The 22,130-nt window shown below is 39.7% G+C and overlaps 1 protein-coding gene across 7 annotated transcripts in view; it reads right to left on the reverse strand.

Annotated features, from left to right (window-relative positions):
- Positions 1–1,537: 1,537 nt before the first annotated feature.
- Positions 1,538–22,130, reverse strand: part of CDC42EP3 (CDC42 effector protein 3) — a 36,788-nt gene continuing 16,195 nt past the window's right edge. For 4 of the 7 annotated variants that reach the window (XM_052806428.1, XM_052806426.1, XM_052806425.1 and 1 more), the window contains one exon: positions 1,538–3,671. In XM_052806428.1, coding sequence (XP_052662388.1) covers positions 2,602–3,369 — 768 coding nt within the window. In that variant the 5' untranslated portion in view covers positions 3,370–3,671 and the 3' untranslated portion in view covers positions 1,538–2,601. Of the gene's footprint in view, positions 3,672–7,995; positions 8,467–22,130 lie in introns of those variants that run through there. The other 3 variants (XM_052806431.1, XM_052806430.1, XM_052806429.1) reach the window with 3 other exon arrangements.

The following is a 22,130-nucleotide window of genomic DNA, read 5'->3' on the forward strand; positions in this document are numbered from 1 at the left end:
ACTCCCTCTTAGAAAGACTACTTTCCATTAAGAATTTTATCAAGGCTTCAGGAAGGCAGAACTTCTCACAAACCAGAAATTCAAGGTTTTGATCTGACAAGCTGTATTGTAGCAGCTGAGATGCCAGATGAGATTACACAAAGCAGTATTTTACAGAAGACCACATCAGAACAGAAGCTGAGCACATTTCAACTTTGCATCTTCTAGGTCTTTACATGTAAATGAGCAGGTCTGAACAATCCACGGATCCAGCTTCTGAGGGGAGTAACAAGAAGGCTTTAAAGAAATATGAAATCTACTTTGCCAGAGTAAAATTCCTGTTCTTGACTTGAGCAAAGGTTCTCCTCCACAACACTGTAGTTCTTTTTGCCTGGAGCAATGGCTATTATTTTAGTTCAGACCACCCACCCTCATCACAAGACCTAAGGATTTACAAATTTAGAAGAGCAATCACATAGAAAAGATAATACAGACCAAACCCTCCTGCAACAGAGAGACATTTTTTGGCAAACTAAACCAGGAAATCAAGTATAAAACATGACACAACTGCAATAGCTCTGTAAGAATCTGTTTCTGCTTTCTAGAGAATACTTACCTGAAAAGTCCTGCAAGATAATGACTTTTCATTCAGCAAATACTTTTAATCTTCTAATCATGGTATTTGAAGCTGGTCTACACAGAAAATATCTAATTCACCATTTCACCCAAACTTTCCCTATGCTAATGACTGACAGATTTTTCCAGTGAAAGTTTTGGCCTAAATCCTCATTAGGTTCTAAATCCCCAGGTCCCACAAGAAACATGTGGCCAAGCAGAGCCTTGAACCTGCTTTCTAAAATACAAAAAGCACTACAGTCACAGAACCACCATTCTTCTTGGATCATGAATGCACTGGAAATTTGATCCAGGCTTATACACAGAGAATGTGAAGTCAAAGGCAATTAAGTATTTTCTTAAAAATAAACACACTTCTTGACCATTCTACATCTCAGTTCCTCATTTACAGGATGTCTCATTAATGCACATTCATATAAGTGCTTAACCAGAAACAGGGGTAATGACTGTGTTCCTAAAACACACTGAAAGAATGGAATTAGTTGGCATTGACTCCCCAGAAATTTTAAGGATAAATATAATATACATTAAATCATCCATGACCTACATGTTCTGACAGGAAGATACAGATAAACGTGGTTATCTAATGAAGAATAGTCTACAAACTGTGTCAGGATTTTACCTAAAGACTCCAGTGAAAGCTGCTGGAGCTTTGCCATTAACTTCACTAGGACTGAAGTATTAGTCTCTTGTCTCCAATTACTTAAAATCAGCGAATATCCTAGAGGGTCCTACCTGCTTGGAGTTTGCCCTTAAACACTTGGGAAGTAAAATGAATCGGAGAAGTCAACTGAATTAAGATAGTAGAACTGATCCGCCCCTTGGTCCCATATTTCTGCAACTCTGCTGCAGTCTGTTTTATTACAGCAGAAAACAAAACTTTGTGTTTTGGTGAGGCTATGTACTGAATCACAAAGACATAGCAATTTAAAGGGTTTTTTTATTGTATTGCACAAGATATCTATGCAATCCATGTAGGTACTGTATTAAAGGATCCACATTTCCCAAAACATTGGCTGTTGCAGCACACATCACAAGCATTGTGAATAACCAGTGCCTGCTTCAAAAATTAAAATAATTGGTTGCAAGTTTAAGCATGTGTGGCAATAAATGAAGAAAAAAAGCAAGGAGTATCAATACATACTTCTTTTCAAACACACAAATATACAATTTTCAGAAGAGCACCAATAATGCCAAGCAACTATTTTGAAGAGATACTGTATGTATAGGCTCTGCAGTAAAAAGCCAATATGCACACAAAAAATATATTTCAACTTTTAAAATAATTTAACCATATCATCTTGCATGTATCACCTGTTTACAACATATCATTTCATATACAATGTCAGGCCCAAGCCTTAACTTGTGTAAATTTGTGCATATTCATTTAAAGCAGCTGAGACTCTGGACCAGGTGTTCAAGCTGAAAAAGCCTTCAAACTGTTCACATCTGAATACAGAGTGGTAGTATAAGACCAAGAAAGTAGTTACAGTGAAGTTATAACAAAAATGGTACTATAGAAAATGAAGAAAAACACTATCAAACCCCCAAACACAAGGTTCTAGAAAGAGGCCTACATGTAAAGTGATGTCATAATAATTTATAAAAGTCAATAATTAATATCAGTCTCCTTTCTGACACTTAGAGATTCTCATATATTCAGAAGCCCATAGAAGTGAACTAACCAAATGTCACAATCGGTATCATCCTCAAACTGTTTCTTAAGTTTCTGATCATTAATACTGGTACTTAAAAACATTCTATATTTGCTGAAAACTTATTAAAATTTAGCTTCCTGCTATGAGAATTTAGTGTAATAAAAATCATGAAAAACAATAGGTAAAAAAATAGCATTTTAAGAATATTTTTAGAAAACCCGTCAAACAACTGCAAACACAGCTGATTTTTAAGTGTCTCTACTTTCGGAATATGTTTTTTTTGTTTGTTTAAGTGAATCACTTGTAAAGAAGCAAGGGAGTACCAGTTCTAAGATTTATTCTTGTCCATTACATTGAGGACTTCATCCAAAAGTGAAGGTCCCAAGTCAAGTTGTAATGAGAGAAGAGAGCCTGCAAGATCTGAAAGGGATTCTTCTGACGTAGTCTTTGTCTCGGTTAGTTCACGTGAAAGTCGACTGTCATCAAATAAATCAACTGTTTGCCAATCAGTGCATCGTTCAGAAAAGCTGGATGAGTGACTGTCTCTACCATTAGTAAAATGTGAAGAAGAACCATTTTGCTCCCATATGTCATCTTTGTATGTTTCTCCATCCTCCATCTGCTTACTTTTCTCCTGCAATTTTTCTTCTATTACTGGCTCACAGCTAAGCCTAGCATTTCTCGATGACCTGATGGATTCTTGCTTTGAATTAAATGTCACTGGTGACAGTAAGGGCAATGTAAGGGCTTGAGAACCCCCAATGGCAGGAAGGGAAATAGCATTTTTGAGCACTGGCGATGGAGTTTCTGTAAACATGGATTCAGAAGTGCTGTTTGCCCTTAAGAATTCATTGTGGCCACCAGACTGGCTAACTCTGGTTTCTCCTTCATTTCCAGGCAATAGCTCATAGTTGCCCTGCAAAAAGGAGATGTCTCCAAAAACATCATGTTGTCCCTCTTTTCCAATGTGTATGGTGTGACGAAAATCTCCAAGTGGTGGACTGATCATATCAGGAGATAAGATATCCCTTAGTTTGAATTTCTTCCCTTTCTTATTGTTAGCAGCTTTCAAGTAGATGGGTGTCTTGGCTGGCATCTTGCTTGTAGTTTCTGAGAGAGGAAGTTAAAAAAAAAAAAAGAAAAAGAAAAAAAAAAGGAAGGGGGAGGGGAGGGAGAAGCCTCTTACAAAATCAGTTATTCTTGGGAGACCTTCAGTGTTATCAACATTACATCATCATCTTGAACCACTCTTGCACATGAAGTTCCTTTCTTCTGATGCAGAGAACTGTGGGGTATGTGAAGGTGAATGTCTCCCACTGCAGATCTTTCCAAGGTAGAGCACAACTTTCAGGTCAGTTAGCAACCAAATGCCCTGCTACTTCCAGAACTTGAGAAAACCTGCATGGGATACAAAATCGGGTTATCATTAATTTATTTTTCATGGTTCATTCAGTCTTGTTTTTAAAAAAAAAAAAAAATTAGTAATAGTACTGACAGTTCCAGCCTGCAGATTAGCTTTATGATGTTGCTTCCCTTCATTAGGCAGGATAAAAGAGTTTAGATTAACAAGGGCTAGCTAACCTTTCTCTGACTTCATAGCTTTTTTTGAAGTCAGAGTTCCTTAGACACGGTTACTGAGCACAATTCATTTGATAAATATCACTATCTCAACCTTTCTTCTCTTTATTTGGGCATTCAAAATGCTGGCCTTTGAGAGCACATGCAGAAACACATTTATAACATTCAACAACATTAAACTTTTGGTAGACCTGGGAAGATTGACAGTCATTCAGGAAACCTTTTTGGAAATGGAGTAGACCACCTCAGATTAGAGAATTTGAGATACCACCATTTAGTGCTGGAACTCTCACAAACTGTCACCAATAACATTTCTGATAATTGTGCCCATTTAAAAGGATAGTTTTATGTACTTGAAAAAAGTGCTAGTCATTAGTTAGAAACATCCAAATGCAGGTGTCTTAGAAGAGACTGATTCTTGTGACTACAATCTTTAGACTACAGGAATTCTTCATAGCAATTAGTTATAGACTAACTCACAAATTATGTAGGCCATGAGGCCAAAGTGACTCAGAGTTGTTCTGTGCAGCCAAATGAAACAGTGTTTGCAAACCAAGTTGTCCTATTAGAATGTGGTCTCTGAAAAGCCTGATGAAGCAGTCCACAAGGGCTAATAGGCTATTGGGTCAACAAGTTATGGAAAAACACTCTTCATTAGTGCTTTGATGGTATATTTCTTCCTTAGAGTACCAGTTCCTGACTCTTGAGCAATCTCAGAATAAATGTATTTTTCTCCTGGACATTTTTGTACTTTTCCCTATTAAGTCCATGGACCACCAGAGCATCACAGGTCACTCCTCCTCACCAGAAGACTCAGCCACAAACCCCTCACACTCTGTCCATTGCCATCCTCACTCTGTAAAGCAGCTTGCAGTCCTTGCACAGAAAGACTTTTCTAGCAGTAAGCAAAGGGAAGCTGTCTGTAACAAGGCTACTTTTGCTGCCTTTTTTCCATGCCCCAGCAGACATTTTTCTTCATCAAATTAAGTCCAGTAAGAATCACCAGTTTTAAAACTTTGTACTGTATGGTTATACAGCCAGATTGTCAAGAAGCATTAAGCATTTTCACAAATCCTTTAACCTGAGTAATTAGTTCCTACAATGGGGTACTTAACTGTGCATCACAAGGGGAGCTGGGAATCTAGCCAGGTTAGTATTTTGGGTTTTTGATTCCTACCCGATACCTACTGCACTTCAGATAATGTTGAAAAGCCCTCCCCCAAAAAGTACAACAGATATAAAGATGAAAGCTGTCATACAAAATAAGCCTAATGTTCAATAAGTTATAAGGACATTTTATACTTTTAAGCTCAATTTTGAAATACAACTGATTGCATCAACCAGTTAAAAGCACTTCAAAGCTTCCTTCTACACAACAAAATGATAATTCATTAGGCTCTACAGAATACTAGGAGATTCACATTACATACCAAAACTCTACCAACTTAACTCCATGTCAGTACTGTAAGATAGAAAAGTAAGTCCTAAATAAGATCTCTGCTAGTGCCACATGCCATGGGAACAGAACTGATTAGTCAACTAAGTTACCTTTCAGTTTAAAGCTGAAAAATTCACAGTAACCCAAGTAACCCATTTAGCTAAACAAAATGCCCTCAATTCTACAGAGAAGACTATTCTTAGCAAACAAAGCCAAATGGTGAGGTTGTTTTAAGTTTGTCTAGTGAACTCAGCTATATCTCACTTCCCAGGAAGAACAGGCCAAATTCCCTCTTGACTCTAATTCCTCATTCTTTCAGTTCTTTTAATCTGTCATGAATGGCAATGTAGTGTCAATGTGGTCCAAAGTCATGTCTGTTGGTCACTAGTTTAAAATGAAAGACAAATCTGAGTTCATTCAAAGCTTTCATGGCTTCCACCAGTTTGGATGTGTATCAAACACCATGATCACCAAACTCCATAAGGAGATTTCAAAGAAACCTGAAGGACACAATGAAACATCTGAACATCAAGAAATACTAAAATCAAGTTGTAAAATAACTTTTAATATAAATAATCCATTTTGACACACAAGAAGAGCACCGTATTTTATTTAGCTCATAGCTTGGGGAGAAAAAAAAATGCAAAAACCCCAAATAGAGCAAACTTTTGGGCATCCAGATCTCCTTTAGTTCTTGCACCATGAGAGACCCCCAGTAAGGGGCAGTGTAAAACCATACTACCTCTGAGGATGCTGCAAGAGGCTCTGGTGTTAAGAATTATAATCCCTCTCTATACAGCAGTCCCTGCAATTGTGAAGGCCTTGCCTTCCATTTGGCCAGTGCAAGAGGCTTTACATTTAAAGAGAAGAACTTTTACATGCTTACTGCAAGCATTGTTTTCTCTGCTGAAAACAAAGGCTACCCTTGCTGCAGATTTCACTAACTACTGTATTGAAAATCTGCAAATTACACTTTGTAAATAAAAGATGAGGGTTCCCTCCTCAATGGACAGGTTTTCCGCATACAGCATAACATAGGCTTCAGAGCAACTGTACTTTGTTTCTGCATACCTATCCTCTTTGTCAAGTACTGCCCAAAGGAGTACAGATTTTAATCTACTTTGAACAGCTGAAATATATCATAAATCTCGAATATTCACTTAGCCTAAAATACTGTTGTTACTCATATTTCATTTGCAATTAAAGAAGAACCTATATCAATATATAATGTGGTTTAAAAAAAAAAAGGAAGGAAAAAATATAAAACCAACTTTGGCAAATGAAGAAAGGCTTAATGAGACTAAGCCTCCAGCTCAACTGCTGCAAAACTAAAAAATTAGTCCGCAAAATTCTCACACGAACCTTACACACTCCCTGCATTCAGCAAGATTTAATGAAATCACCAGTACATGGGCTAGGAGAAGAGACACAACACACTCCAATCTCGATACCAGGCCACACAGTAAAGTTCACCTTGTCTTAAAATGAGACGTTTTTCTGATCTTGCTGCTAAGAGTCTCTGTTTTAACTAATTTCAACTCAGTAACTAAGTGAATGTATAGTCAAACTGGACAGCTGAATGAGAAATTATAAGAAAACCAAATGCATAACCAAAAGCCCACAGTCCCAGGCTACCAGCCTACAGTGGAAGATCTTAATTTAAGAGAAAAACAACATGAAGGGATTTTTCTTCCAGTTGAAGAGATATCCCTCTCCCAACAAGATCCAAGCATAAGCGAAACCAGAGAAACTTCAGCCCAGTGAAAATTAAAGTTTTAGTTTGGCTGTAACACTTGCTCATTCTCATTCCTATCACTTCACACTCTCATTTAAGTGTTTTGCTTGGTAACAATGACTAATGTTTTCAGAGGCACTTCTAATTCACCTTGTGAACCTTCTGTCCACTCAGTAATCACCACCTTCCACACAGTTCAAAGTTTTCCATGGATGACTTAGTTTATTCCACAGTGTTTTAAAAGGACAGACTATCAGCAAATATCTCAACAGCTAAGCTTACGAAGCTAGACACGAATAAGGGTCAAGGTGCAAAATTTTATTTGTGCACAAATCGCCAAAGACCTAGATCCTTAAGCAGAGTCCTAGGCAAAGAAATGATAGAAAGAAAATCCTATTTCCACAGGGCAGGACCCGAAGAAAGTGTGCACTCTAAGAAGCCTATGAGCCTTCTACAGGACAATCCCTTGCAAGGGCTCTGCCTTACACATCATTGGCTAGAAGCATGTGAACTTTAGAGAAACCCATTTCCAAAACATAATTTAAAATAACACTGAATTATCTTGTGGATCAAGTCACTAGGAAAAACCAGAGTCTGTACATTATTTAAATATCCAAATGAGGTTACAGTAACACAGCAAAAGACAGACACAAACTACGCAATAAGCTGCTGTAACTTTTCTACACAATGAAATATCTGCAGGCATAGAAGAATTAGGCTTTAGGGGTTCATTTTAGGTTTTAACTACCAGTAGCTTCCAGCAGCACAAACAAACTTGAGAATGTCCTTGTCAATGCTGTTACTTCCACTATGCCTGAAACAACATCAGAGCAAACCATATTTTTATTGTTTTTGTAACAGGGACTTGAACTCATGCAGTCACTATTCCTGAATGCTGGTAAAACAAACTCCCAGTATAACCAAGTCTTCAGGTACAAGAAAAGCAGCAGATGATGCACCATAGAGCTTACCTCTCATGTTCCTGTGGACTTAGGTATCCGTATCAGCTGGCAGCCTCTGAAGATAAGGGGCCACAAATCTGTCCACTTCTAGATCAGGCCACCAGTAAGCCTCTGCTTATAGAGCCACCACCTTCCGAGTAGCTTTAACCAAATCAGGTGGTAACACTTCTCCCTCCAGACTGTTCATCTAAGTTTACCTTGTTTATAAGAGGCCCAGGCTTTCAATTCATCTGTATTAAAGTCAACTTCCCTGATCAGATTTGAAGTCCTCACCCCTTTGTTTCTCCTTCCATCAAAGAATTTGCATCTTTCTGATTAAAGCTACAGATTTAATTACTTTATAAAAACAATCAGGCTAATCACACTTCAGTTCAACTAATTTTCTCAAACTGCACTCAACCTACCCTCCTAGAGCAAATCTAACCTATTTTATTCCATTGCCACATACACTTTTTTAGAAAATGAAGGAAAAAATCCCCAATCCTTCCCACAGCTACAGAAACACAGGTCAAGAGGGGACCCTAAGATGCAGTTCATTCATTTCTCCATCATCCTTCAAAGACCCAGATGCCTTCTGCTAGTCCTGGAAGATGTTTGTCTACCCTACTCTTAAAATTCCCTGCAGGTGCAGGCTGCACACATTAATTTACTTCACAGAGGCTAGTCATCAGAGAAGATGCACCTAAAGTCTCCCCTGCTCCAATCTGGGCCCTGATGAATACAGTTCATTACTTTATGCATTCTACATCTCCTTTCAGCCTTTTCTTCTTCAGATTAAACAACACAAATATTTCAATCTTGCAACACAGGTCATGTTTTCTGGAGCTTGGATAGCTTACTCCCAACCTCCTTTTCTGGTCTTCCTCCCCTCAGCTCAAATCTTTCTTTAAATATGCCCAAAAGCAAACACAATATTCAAGCTGAGATCTCAATTTCTCTCTTAATAGAGTATCTGCATTTTTCTTGCAAGGCCTTTGACACTGTCTCTCATGGCATACTCCTTGAGAAGCTGGCGTCTCGTGGCCTGGATAAGTGCACTATTCACTGGGTGAAAAACTGGCTGCATGGCCGAGCCCAGAGGGTAGTGGTGAATGGGGTGAAATCCAGTTGGCGGCAGGTCACAAGTGGTGTTCCCCAGGGCTCGGTGTTGGGCCCTGTTCTGTTTAATATCTTTATTGATGATTTGGATGAGGGGATTGAGTGCACCCTCAGCAAGTTTGCAGACGACACCAAGTTGGGAGGCAGGGTCGATCTGCTTGAGGGTAGGGAGGCTCTACAAAGAGACCTGGACAGGCTGGATCGATGGGCTGAGGCCAATCGTATGAAGTTTAATAAGGCCAAGTGCCGGGTCCTGCACTTCGGTCACGGCAACCCCATGCAGCGCTACAGGCTTGGGGAAGAGTGGCTGCAAAGCTGCCCAGCAGAGAGAGACCTGGGGGTGCTGGTTGATAGCCGGCTGAATATGAGCCAGCAGTGTGCCCAGGTGGCCAAGAAGGCCAATCGCATCCTGGCCTGTATCAGGAACAGTGTGGCCAGCAGGAACAGGGAGGTGGTTGTTCCCCTGTACTCGGCACTGGTGAGGCCGCACCTCGAGTACTGTGTTCAGTTTTGGGCCCCTCACTACAGGAAAGACATTGAGGTGCTAGAGCGTGTCCAGAGGAGAGCAACCAGGTTGGTGAGGGGCCTTGAGCACAAGTCTTATGAGGAGCGGCTGAGGGATTTGGGGTTGTTCAGTCTAGAAAAGAGGAGGCTGAGGGGAGACCTTATCGCTCTCTACAACTACCTGAAAGGGGGTTGTAGTGAGGTGGGTGTTGGTCTCTTCTGTCAGGTGGCTGGAGATAGGACAAGAGGAAATGGCCTCAAGTTGAGGCAAGGGAGATTTAGGTTAGATATTAGGAAAAATTTTTTTACTGAGAGGGTTGTCAGACATTGGAATGGGCTGCCCAGGGAAGTGGTTGAGTCACCATCCCTGGAGGTATTCAAAAAGCAAGTGGACAGGGTACTCCAGGGCATGGTTTAGGGGGCATGGTTAATGGTTGGACTCGATGATCTTGAAGGTCTTTTCCAACCAAAATGATTCTATGATTCTATGATCTGCATTTTTCTTTCAGCATCACAACATTGTTGGCTTATGTTTAGTTTGTGGTCCACTAAAAACCTAGCTCCTTTAGTGAAGAACTGTTGTCTAGCCAGTTATTCTACATCTTGTTCTTGACTATACCTCTGTAGCAAAGCCTCCATACCCACTGCATTGCATTCTATTCATTTCAAACACTTCAAATGGTCAGGATCACTTGGAATTTTAATATTGGCCTCTACAGCATACAGGTTTAGCATCATCTGTGAATGTAATAAGCATACATTCAAATCATTCATGAAAATATTGTGTAGTAATAGAGATGCAAGATAGCCCTGCAGAGTTCCACCTGATACATCTTTCCAGATTAACAGTGGCTCAATACTCCAAGGTACTGCTACTTGAAGCAGCTTGAATTCTTGAAACAGTTGTCTGCTCAGGGGTAAGTAAGAAAATGTAAATATGCTCTGTAATACAGATATATTAATGAATGACAAGGAAGTCTTGGAAAACTTCAGTTATACGCTAGCTGGAGAGAAAAAAAATTTTTTTTTTTTAAAAAGCAAATGAATTAATTCATTATCAGTCATCTTTGGAAGGGAAAGTGAAAGGGAAATGTAGGAAAAATCATATAAGGATACATTTTCATCTCCCTTGCTATAAACACTTTTTCCCACGTAAATCAAAGATAAATAGTACACTAGCTGTGAGCGGTCCACCGGAATAAGTGTTAATGGTCATTAAGTGTAAGCACAGACAGGGACTGGCTGCATACAGTGTCTTTCTCTCCAGGTATCTTCCATTTCTCCAGCACCTGCCTCTTTTTCCCCCCTAAAACCTAGGTTCATGAAGGAAAAAAAGCCAAGTTCCTGAAATGATTTTTAATTGTTGACTCCTTTAAATCTTGCCACTTTTCGCTGCATAGTACCCTTGCAAATGGATCAAGCTAGAGTAAATCATACTAACCAGGGAACACCTTCAACTTTAAACCATTAAAGTACTTGTGGATTATATTGAACTGAATGAGGTATTTCACCTATTTAAGAGTTTTCATTTTAGCTTGTAAGAAAACAAAATAAAGGAAAGCCAACCTGGTTTAGAAAAAAAACCCCCAAAACAAAAAATCATTTTCACAGTTCATTGTATCCTTCAAAAAGCTGTACCAGCACAGCAGGAAGGAGCTGCTGAAGTTATCTAATTTGGGGCTGCTGTCTAATTTAAGCAACTGGGCCCAGTCTCCAGTTATTATTTTGTTCTGTATCAGTCTGTGAGATTACAAAGGCCCCTTATCAGCCAGTAACTATCATCCCTGTTAAGGTACTTGAATACTAACCAAGTTGTTTCTCAGTCATCCTTTTTGATCAAAGTGAACAGGGGGAGTTCCTCATGTGGTGATGGTGGGGGAGTAATTTTAAGCCTTCAAATACATCACCCTCTCTCTCCTTTGAACCCTCTCCAATTTTCCAGCATCTTTTTCAGAGCAGATCAGAATTAGTGACAACATTTCAATATCGTTCCCCCTAACAGCATATACAAAGATAAAAATCACTTCTTTCTTCTCATCATTGCTGCCTTGTTTATAAACAAGATCATATTTCTGCTTTTATCCTCACCACCTTACAACAGGAATTTTGCTGTATTTGCAGGGTAGCATTATATTACAAACCATTTAAGAGTTCTTGTGCTGGTATAACAAAAATTAATTCTCCAGGCAGAGTAAACTATATTGGCAAAAGTTGAAATTTGTTATCACTGCCATTTCTTGGTTCAGAGTGGGCATCCCCATTCTATTTTTTAGGATGAAGATACACATATATTCATTTAATCAACAAATTTTGCCAGCACAGCCAGTGGTGGTGCTCATATTACACTGGTTTGTCCAGTAAGACTGTATTCCTTAGACAAAAACAAACAAAAAAAAAAGGCTTTCCAAGCTATCGTTCCCCAGCAAATAAGCTGAATTTATATTCTTTAAGATAAAAAGCAAGGCCATACTTCAGAAAGAGAAAACATTTTATTTGAATGTGCTCAAGCTGTCAATCAATAAATCAGTTGAGATTTCTCCACCTTCCTCATCAATATAATTCCTCACCAATCTCCATCACCTGCAAATTTGTACCACAACAATTTTGCACTTATTTGCAGGCTGCTCATAAAAATACTATGCAGCCCAATGCTGTATAAAAAAATCTCTGCATTATTTCAGTAGAAATATATCCCTCTGATGCTGACTTCTTTCTGACATTTAGTCTGAGATTCTAAATGTTTTTAATACATGCTTTGTTGACACTGCAGAGGACTAACTTTTTAAAAATCTGGCTGTGACGCAATATTAAGTCAAATGCCTTATAGAGTCTGTTTTTGCAGTTGTGCTTTTGACCACTCATTAGAATGTCTTAAATAATTCCCCTTCTTTTTTTTAATCAAGCAAATTTTTTTTCACCTTCCAACAGGTTTTGGTCACAGCTTTCTTTCAGCTTTGAAAAGTTAGCATCTTTTCTAGATTAATAAAAACCTTTTTTGTTTTCTTTTCTTCTCTTCTCCAGAGACAGGAATTTAATGAGCTCACTGTATTCTGTTGTTTGGCTCCATGGACTGAAACAGGTCCCTCTCTATTACCTTCTCCTTAGCTTTGTTGGCTGGTACATTCATACATACGGATTTAATACCATACAGTTCAGTTTTATCATTGGCTTTCAAAAATTGGGTGAGTGCAAGACCATGCAGATTTAGGCATAGGTACGTGTCAGTACAAAGTCTAGCACCTTAACTCATGCAGCTGGTGAAGGCAAGGTTATGCTACGTCAGACAGACTGTGCACTGAAGCACAGTCACACATTTCCTCCTACAAAGCCAAGAGACCAGATGAGCAAATAGCTGGGGACCATAAACTCATAAGCCACAAGATGGAGAGGCTTAAAAACTTGTCCATCAATTCTCTCAGGTCAAAGGAAAACCACTGTGAAATGAGACAAAAAAACCCCTATAACCTGATCCTATGTGCCACCTAAAAGATAGGTAACTGCTCTGGTTGAAATCTCATCTGCCAAGGGAGAAGAAAGGGACAGTTTTTAGCCAAAGCAGCTGCCTGACGCAGCTCAGGGCATGTTCATGTAAATGCTGGTATTGCCATATGGAAGAACTTGGGAAGATGTGGACTGAGGCAGGCAGTACTGCCCCTTTTGATGACAGCCAGCACTCATATCCGTTTAAGTGGATTACAAATCCACACCCTTTGTAATTCTGAGCAGGTTAGCATAGATGTCTTTCTCTTTTGACACAGAGGGTGTAGTTCCCCAACTCAGCTCTGCTCTCAAAGCTGGTTTAAGAAGTTCCCACCCTGGATTCCTCACTCCTTGCTGCTGGTTCCCAGTTCTGCATTGCAGTTCCTTGTACCCTCTGTGGGCAGGCAGACCTACAAGCCACACTGCAAACAGGTCACAGCAGTAATCCTCCCCACTGACTCAGTTTACAGTAAAGGCTTACCAACAGCTGCAGTGTGACTGATGGCAATGCTTCAAGAGAGTTCAAGCCCAATATAACTGTTGCTGTCAGAAAGGCATTCTCCCCTTCCCCCCTACTTTGTGCACACACTTGACCCCTCACAAGCCAGTTCAGCACACTGAACTGGGTGAAAACTAACTAGGAAAGGGGTGTAAGATCACAAGGCTAGGACTGAGACTGCTACTTTCAGCTGCAAAAAGTCATTTGAATAGCTCAGCTGTCTCGTGAAACATCACTCTTAGAGAGCAAGGAGTTCTGGCAGAAGGGATGGGCAATTCTTAACCAACTCTTCTGCAAGAAAAAACGTCCATGGAATTACATCCAGATTTTATTCACTTCTGATGCAAAAATGGCTTGGTAGCTCCACTAGCTTCTGCCTTAGAGTTCCCAAGGCTGCTGTCATGTTGAAATTTTTTTAAAAGGATCCCTAGCTTAACATTTCCTTAACTGGTAGGTCCTGACAAAAGGCAATCTAAAAAGCATCTTGCAAGATCCCAATTAAAAAACAAACAAACAAACAAAAAACCACCCTACCCTGAACTCCCCAACTCCAATTCTCAAATACCCTTCATCTCTAAGTCAAATAATTCTTCATCATCTCCTTGAAACACACAAGTGACATAGGCATATTAGAATCACTAGTTCTCCTATTATTCAATTCTCAAAGCGTTTCACTTGAAATAAGTATTTACCATCTTGAAGTGGCTGATAAACTAGGTTTAAAACAAACTTGAAGGCCAGAGAGCCCTCTATCTGCAAAGGCTAACAATGAGGTAGAGGTACAAAGCTACAGTAGAATATAAAGTTGCACAAGACTTTTTTTATTACATAGAAAAAGGATGAATCCTCTGCTCTGTTGCAGTTTTGCCTCCTTCAGAGAGTTGAATGGTCATCAAGATGAGATCAAAGAGCATGTGGCTGGAGTAGATGGAGGAAAGGGAATTCTTCAATGGATTACAAAAATCTTCACTGAATTTCTTTTTTGGTCCATCTCATGCCCTCTTTAAGGAATGGGGATGAAATCATGGAGTAAATAGGACTTCTAAAATTTTGTTATCTATATGCAATTCGAAGTAGATTGTTAATACAACTAAAGTAACTGTTTTAACACCCTTATATGAAACAAAAGGAAAAAAAATAGAAATTACTTCTTCACTGCGAGTTTATGCTGTACTCCTAACAAAACAACTCCACTATTTGAAGGCACCATTTGAGCAGAGGTAAGAATCTGGAGGAATAAGTGACAACTGAAAGACATGTCATATTCTGGCTCTGCTCTGCAGCATGTCAGCGACACTTGTGACGTGCCCCAGCTGATACGGATGCATTACACTGGACAGCAGCGCAGGGGTCCCCACTTCCTCCTGAGATCTCTCTGCTACAGATGCTCTGGTCTGTGAGCTTGAGTTGCTTGTACTAAATTGATCTTCTTTTTTCTGGAATATATCAAGTAGCATCAGAGTGCATTCACTCTCTGTGCCAACAGTTGTATTTCACATACTGCTCTTAAAACCAGGCAGAGTTAATCAGTGTAATTTGAAAGGACTTAATATACTCAGCACTTGTACAGAGGTATACTGTCTGAATATTCAGAGTGGCACAGTGGCAATTCAGTGCTAAAGCTAGTTTACTGATTAGCAGCTGATATTTCTTTCAAACTCTAAACCCCAGGTATTTAATTAAACTGTCTGAAATACTTCTGTCTCAAATCCCTCTAAAGCAACCTTCTCAACACTCAGGGTTTTACCTCAGCCAGTACTCAGCACCTATCTTCCCATTACTGTAGCCATATTTCAAAAGATAAGTACATCTCTAAGACACAGCTTAAGCCAAATGGCAAGTGAGATGACAGCACCTGTATATAGAGGAGACTGGACCTCAAGCTTGCGTGTGCAGGCAATGTTACCGAATGATTAAATGGGTCAGGGAAACATGCTGTATCCAATGAACCCAAGCAGACCTAATGTACTGCAAGTTGAGTCCTGTCCTTTGCAGCTTTCTGGAAAAGCATTTTGCAGATGTTCACATTCTCTCTGCACTCTGCAGGGGCTCCCGCTTAGAACTTTGCCTTGAGACTAAACAGAGGGATTTATGTTCTCTTGCAAAGGTCAATATTTCAAAGTGCTCCAAAATGGACATTTTGTTTTCAGAGTAGTGTCAAGGGAAAGCGTATTGGCGGCAAAAAGAAAACTTCTAGTAGGCAGTCACATCAGGGTAATGTAATCATGACTCATGCTCCTCACCCATTTCCTGACTAGGGCTGTACATGATCAAAAGAAAACCAGCCACAGTAATGCTGCCGCTCGTTAATGTTAGCTAGCCTGAAAGGATTACAGACTACCAAAAAACAAACTCATTGCAGAGTATCCTATTTAAAGCCTGGCATAAACTGACACTGACACACACAGTGGCGTAATACCATACTCAACCAAAACAACTACTTGCCTTTGTTGCGAGAAACAAGTTACAACTTTTTATGATGAGTTCTCCTACCTGAACAAACCCTCTCACACACCTTAAAACACTGTAAATCCTTGGGGTGCGTAGGGAGAGGGAGGGGACTATCCAATTGCTAGTTAGTATCTAAAGAAATAGAAGATACACGGCCTTTTTGCAGAGGATCACAGCAAACAGACTGCTATAAAACAACTACCACCTCCCCAGAAAGGCTGTAGAAGAACACACACACACACACAAGCCAAAGCACGAGCTGGGCCTAAGTGGCTGTCACCTTATAAGAAAGGCACTGCAAGAGGTAATTTCTGTCTCAGTGTTCAATCCTGTTGGGCAGCCTGAGTGAAGCGTGCGCTTAATGATGCAAATTGGTGTTCATTTGTATAAAGAGCTCTTCAGCAGAAAACAAATTTCAGATCCTCGTTGGGACCTTGGTCACATTTAATTTGTTCCAAAACCCACATTAACGAAAAACCCCAAATTACTCAGATGTCTAACCTAGTTTCTGTTGGAATGTTAGGTAACACAGGTGACAACACCCAGCTGCACCTCTCTGCACCCTCACAGGCCAAATAGAATCATTTAGGTTGGAAAAGACCTTTAAGATTATTGAGTCAACTCTTCTCCCTCCCTCCTACCTCAGAAGCAGAGCCCTGCACTTGCAGGTCCCTTTCACTCCCCTTTACAAATGCCAACTAACAGCTAAACATGCCCCTCAGCACCAGTTACTGTGTTCCTTATGCTTCTTCCGACAAGGGAGATCAAAGGGGAGAGAGATCCTGAAGCTGACCATTAAACATATAATCCATTGCCAAAACCATTGTGCATAGAATCAAGACTGATCAGCAGTGGCACTCCGCTCCCAGGATATTGAGGGGACATATGCCAGGTGTCTGACAGCCAAATTCAATCCAAATTTAACAACCTGGCTTTTTAGTAATGCCTCAGCTTACCTCCTGGAAATCTCAGACATTTTGCTCCTCACATGATACAGAGTACTGGGGGACAGGTAGGAGAAGCAATCCGTTGCACACGGCAAAAGTTACTTTTAGGTCTGACTAAATGAACACCAGCTAAATATACTAAGCCTGTATTTTATCTAAGTTGCACTAATTACTTCAGAGTTGAGAGAAGCTAGTTCTGAAAGAGAGCACACATACACCAAGGCCTTACACTGCATTGTGACACTTGCTGCTAGACTGTTATAACTCTGTTTGGTCATCACATGTCTTATTTTTATAACTCTAACAGCACAGAAGTGAGGTGCAGCAATCCCTTTGGGCATGGATGCACCTCTCTCTTGACCAAGAACAAGCTGTTACCACATGCTGTGAGTCATTCATGTACCAATTCATACAGCTGGTATGGAAGGCAGTGGGGTGTAGGCAGACAAATAAAAGAACATATTTTGGGGACCTACTTTCCTGTGTAAAGGGCACATTTATTTACTTAATCCCTTAATAAGTAGGTGAAATGAACTTCTGCCTTTACTGAAGGCTATTTAAAGCAAATTTCTAATGGCTCTTGCAAGCTCCAGGGAGTCAGAATTCAAGTCATGGGAGGAGTGATATTTTGCTTAGTGTGGTTTACCATCCTCTGGAAATTTAAGAAAAGGTGACATGTTGTAGAGCCCAGCACACACACCTGCAGTGCTGACAAAAACCTCTGCTCAAACACTAGAAGAAAAAAAAAACCCACAAAAAACCCAAACCAAAACCAACCAAAAAAAAAGCCAAAACCCACAGAGCAATTATGGCAAAAAAACACCCACCAACTCAGAAAACAAAACCAATGTAAAGATGTTCAGAATCCAAGCCACAGAAGTAAATGGCCAGGTATTCCTGATCTCCTTAGTGTAGGCAAGGGGAGCAGAAACCGAGATCAATTTCTTTGTCCTGAGTGCAAACCCAAACCATATCCAGAAAAAAAATCGCCCTTATAATACTGTTACAGTGCATCAGGATTGCATTAATTTAAGGCACAGTGGTGCACTCTTCTCTTGTAAAAGTCCATACTGTTTCTTTTAACAGAGATAGCCTCTGTAGAAACACAGGGAAGCAACACACATTAGCTCCCTGAATTACAGAAGAGCGCATGGCCAACAAAGGCAGTACACTCAAGAAATTTAAGAGGGAACTTGCATCCAAGGAGGCCATCAACATCTCAGTGTTGCTGCTTCGGTACTGGACAGGAAGAAATTAATGGATAATGTAGGCCCTGTTCCACAGACTCTCTAGATATAGCTCACATGGGAAGGAATAGAAATATCATAACCAAAATAGTTTGAAACACAGTCCCACCAAAAGGCATGTACAGTAACTTCTAGAAGGAAGATGGTAGTACCAAACTGGCATTCCTTCTTTTCCTCTGTACACGGGTGCTACCTGGATTCACCAGAGGTACGCTCCTTCTGTCTGCAGAAGCAGTGGGGCAACATACTTGGGCTCCAAGGAAGAAGCCCAAGGAAATCTTTACTGGAGGAAATCATTGAATTGTTCACCAACAGCTACCAAATATCCACGTTAGACATAGTTCATCAACACCCCTATTGCTATAGTCCTATGCTTCTTAAGTTAAACCACATCCTTGGGGAAAATGGAATTCATTGTTGTTTTGTTTGTTTAAGTTCTCTCAGAACACAGAACACTAAGTACGGGTTATCCTACAATAATTCAAATTAAATATATATATTTTCTTAAACAAAAATCCTGCCACAGACAGTGCTGTTAAACTCTTGCCATTCCTGAAAAGACCATAATCCACTTACTTTGGAGAATAACAGTCGGAAGGCAGAGACAATTTAGCATGGGAAGAGAAGAAAGGCCAAAACAACAATGAAAAGAAAAAAACCCTGCACTTAATCAGTAAACCAAAACTCTCCAAATACAACATATGAGCAGCTTGCAGTAGAACAGTTAACTTTTAATAGTCACCAGGTTCCCAGGTTGGTTAGTGGCTGCTGATTAAAAAAGTTCACACCTCCCAGAGTGAGTGTTTCAGACTGTCTGAAAAAAGGCAGGCAGTTTCACCCCAGGTGCCAACGCAGGCTGAATGAGCATTACGTTTTAAAATGAAATCTCAATTTTAAAAACAAAAATATTGTGAATACCTGAAAAATCCAGAGAGACTCTTAATCTGCCTTGCATTTTGGCTGTTACGTTCCCAGTGACTTACTATCCAACAAGACAAACTGAGTGCTGCTTTAGAACTTGTTAAGTCTAATAAATAATGAAACTCCCTTCATACCTCTTGCTAGTCACCTTTCTTATGTAGGAGAAGATACAGAATATTTTCTCACGTGTTTTTCCAGCCACCAAAATATTCTTCTTGGGCTTTCCATTGAAAGGCTGTCATTTACTAGGCACCTGGAAACAGCCACTTGCTCCTTGGTCAAACTTAGCATTCATGCCCTCAGCAGAGTGCAACAAGGAGTTTACCAATATAATGAGCATCTTGGTACACATGCTGCATTTGCAAAGCAACAACCCCTCACCCCAGGAAGTACAATGAACTCCTGTTTCTGTTCTTTCTCCTAGAATATTCCAATATTAAATGCAAGAAGCAAGAATGAAACAAAATTAACATGTTGAAACACTGTAGCAGTTGACAGCTACTAATGACACTTTCCTGATAGCTTAAAAAACAACAGATATTAACTTTTTGAGTCACTTAGTCCACATCTTCTCTCTCTCTCCCTCTCTCTCACCAGTAATTAAATCAGTGTAATTATTGGAGGCTATAACTACTGCAAATCAGATCAGAATCAGGACTCCTGCTTTCCTAAATAGATGACAGGATAACAAAACCAGTACATCTGCAATGGAAGGATAGATCTGTACAACACCCAATATACACAGCTCCTCTTCTGCCCAGTACATCCACTCAAAACCAAAAGAATATTCTTTTTTCCTGTCATGGGATCTCAGAGTAGATCAATTATGACTTCTTACACACCAGCTTAATACGCCTGATTTCATAGGAGTTTCTCCCCATTTGTATGCCATAAAAGGTAGTGTCACTCCCAAGTCAGACTGATGTTACAAGATGTGGCAATTTTTTCTATGGGCATTAGGACTTGCATGGGCTTTCTGCTCAGCAGAAGGACTTTCAACCTGTATTGCCAGTGGATGCTCTTAAACTCTTTGCCTTCAATTCATCCATTTCAGTTGGAGAATTACCCTAAAATGACCTGCACTGGAGTACTGGGGAGGAGGGGCGGGGGGAGAAGAAAATTAACAGGTAAATAATGGAAATGAGAGGAAGAGAGAGTGATCTTGATTAGCTGATATCTGAACATCAGCAAGCCACTTGAGTTTTAACAGTAGCCAAAGTCATGCATTCAAGATTAAAATTTAAGACTAAATCACACAGGTCACACTTTCAGGAGGGAAGATTTTGCTCAGAAACAGCAATAAGAGTTTTGCAGGTCAGAAGAGATAATCAGCTGAACCTCATCCTCTTGTGCTGTAGTCACAGGGGGCTACTGCAATTCCCTACTGCACAAGAGGGCACTGACAAGGGAAAGGGAAGGTCCGGTAATTCTCTATTTGGCCACCACCACGTCCAGTCCCAGTAGCCACAATTCTGGTAGCATGCCACTGAACAACAGAGGGTTTCAGAAGAGCCACAAGACTGATATTATCACTTATGTTTACTAGACTGAAGCTACACAAAGCAAGGTAAAAAAGAAAATGTACCTTTTTGTAATGGCAAGAACAATTTACCAAGGCTTGTGGTGGATTCTCTATTATTTGGATTTTTATTTAAAAAACCAAACAAACACAAAATCTCGCTTTTTTTTTTTTTTTCTAAAAACTGCCCATTGTCTAATTCAAACAATTCAGGCAGAGCCAGGAGTCATACTGACACAGAACTGGGTAACAATTCAGGAAAGGCCTACAACTTGTCATAGACACGTTCCCAGTGGTCTGTTCTGGTTTTTATCATTCAAGATATGAACAGTATTTTTCCCTAAATATATGACATTCTTCTTAAGAATTAAATATTTTGGAAAGCATTTTTATCTAGGGAAAGCCATACTAAACTTTTAGAGCCTTTTTGTCCACAAATTATGTTTTCTTGGCCATCAAGATGATTATGAAGGTTGAAAGGGCAAATCTCCTGGAAGTTATCAAAATAGAGCTCTCATCCAAACTGTTATGTTTGGAAAGTTCTTGTCTTTCAGCACAAAATAGAAAAAAATGTAGATATCTATGTTTGACACTACTTCAAATCCTGCACGGAGAACTGAATAAATTCTTTCCTGTCAAATTGCCATAAACAGTTTGAGATCTGCAAGCTTTAAAAGCTGTTTCTCCTCTAACACTGTGCAAGCAGAAGGGCACACATTTCACAGCAACTTAGCCTATTCAAAGTGAAGAAGGATAACTAAACATTTTGAAGTACAACTTTCAAACAAGGGTATCTCAAAGCCATGACCAAGCAGAATCCACTGTCCAACTTCAGATACTCAGTTTTGAAGAAAAGCACAATGAAAGACAGACATGTGGTTTCATTCACTTTTACTCAAGAGAAATTGAGATAGTTCTTGAATTTGACAATACTCTATAACTATCATTTCTTTTTAAGCCACACCTCCTATATATTGTTACTACTGTAAAACTTAACTTTGGGACCACATTTGTACTTTCAGGATATTAACCCAAGAACTACAAACTTTGAAATTCAGAAAGCCCAGTAACTACTGACAGCTACCTCACCAGATGAACTGAGAGAACAGACTGAAAACAGAACACCTGAAAAATTATCTGGTACCATTTCAGACAAGGATCTTTAGTGTATGTACACAGACAGCTGCTCCTACTTCTGCAGATACCACACTGTTTCATTGGAGAGAATACACACAATTTCTTAGATGATACCTTTTTAACATGTCCACCTGCTCTTCAGGTGTCTTGGAATCTTCCATTTTAAAGCTCATTTTCAGAGTTGTTTATAAATATCAGACTTTCCATTCAAGCCAATATTTTCTATCCTTCATCTGCAGCAATCTGTATATGTTTGTTTACTGGGAAGATTAGAAAGAGGTGGGAGAATTTTAACCAAAGTTGTTAAACTGTTTCTCCAATGAGATAAAACAAAATTATGT

This window comes from Harpia harpyja, chromosome 13 (assembly GCF_026419915.1).
Source record: "Harpia harpyja isolate bHarHar1 chromosome 13, bHarHar1 primary haplotype, whole genome shotgun sequence".
Lineage (NCBI taxonomy): Eukaryota > Metazoa > Chordata > Aves > Accipitriformes > Accipitridae > Harpia > Harpia harpyja.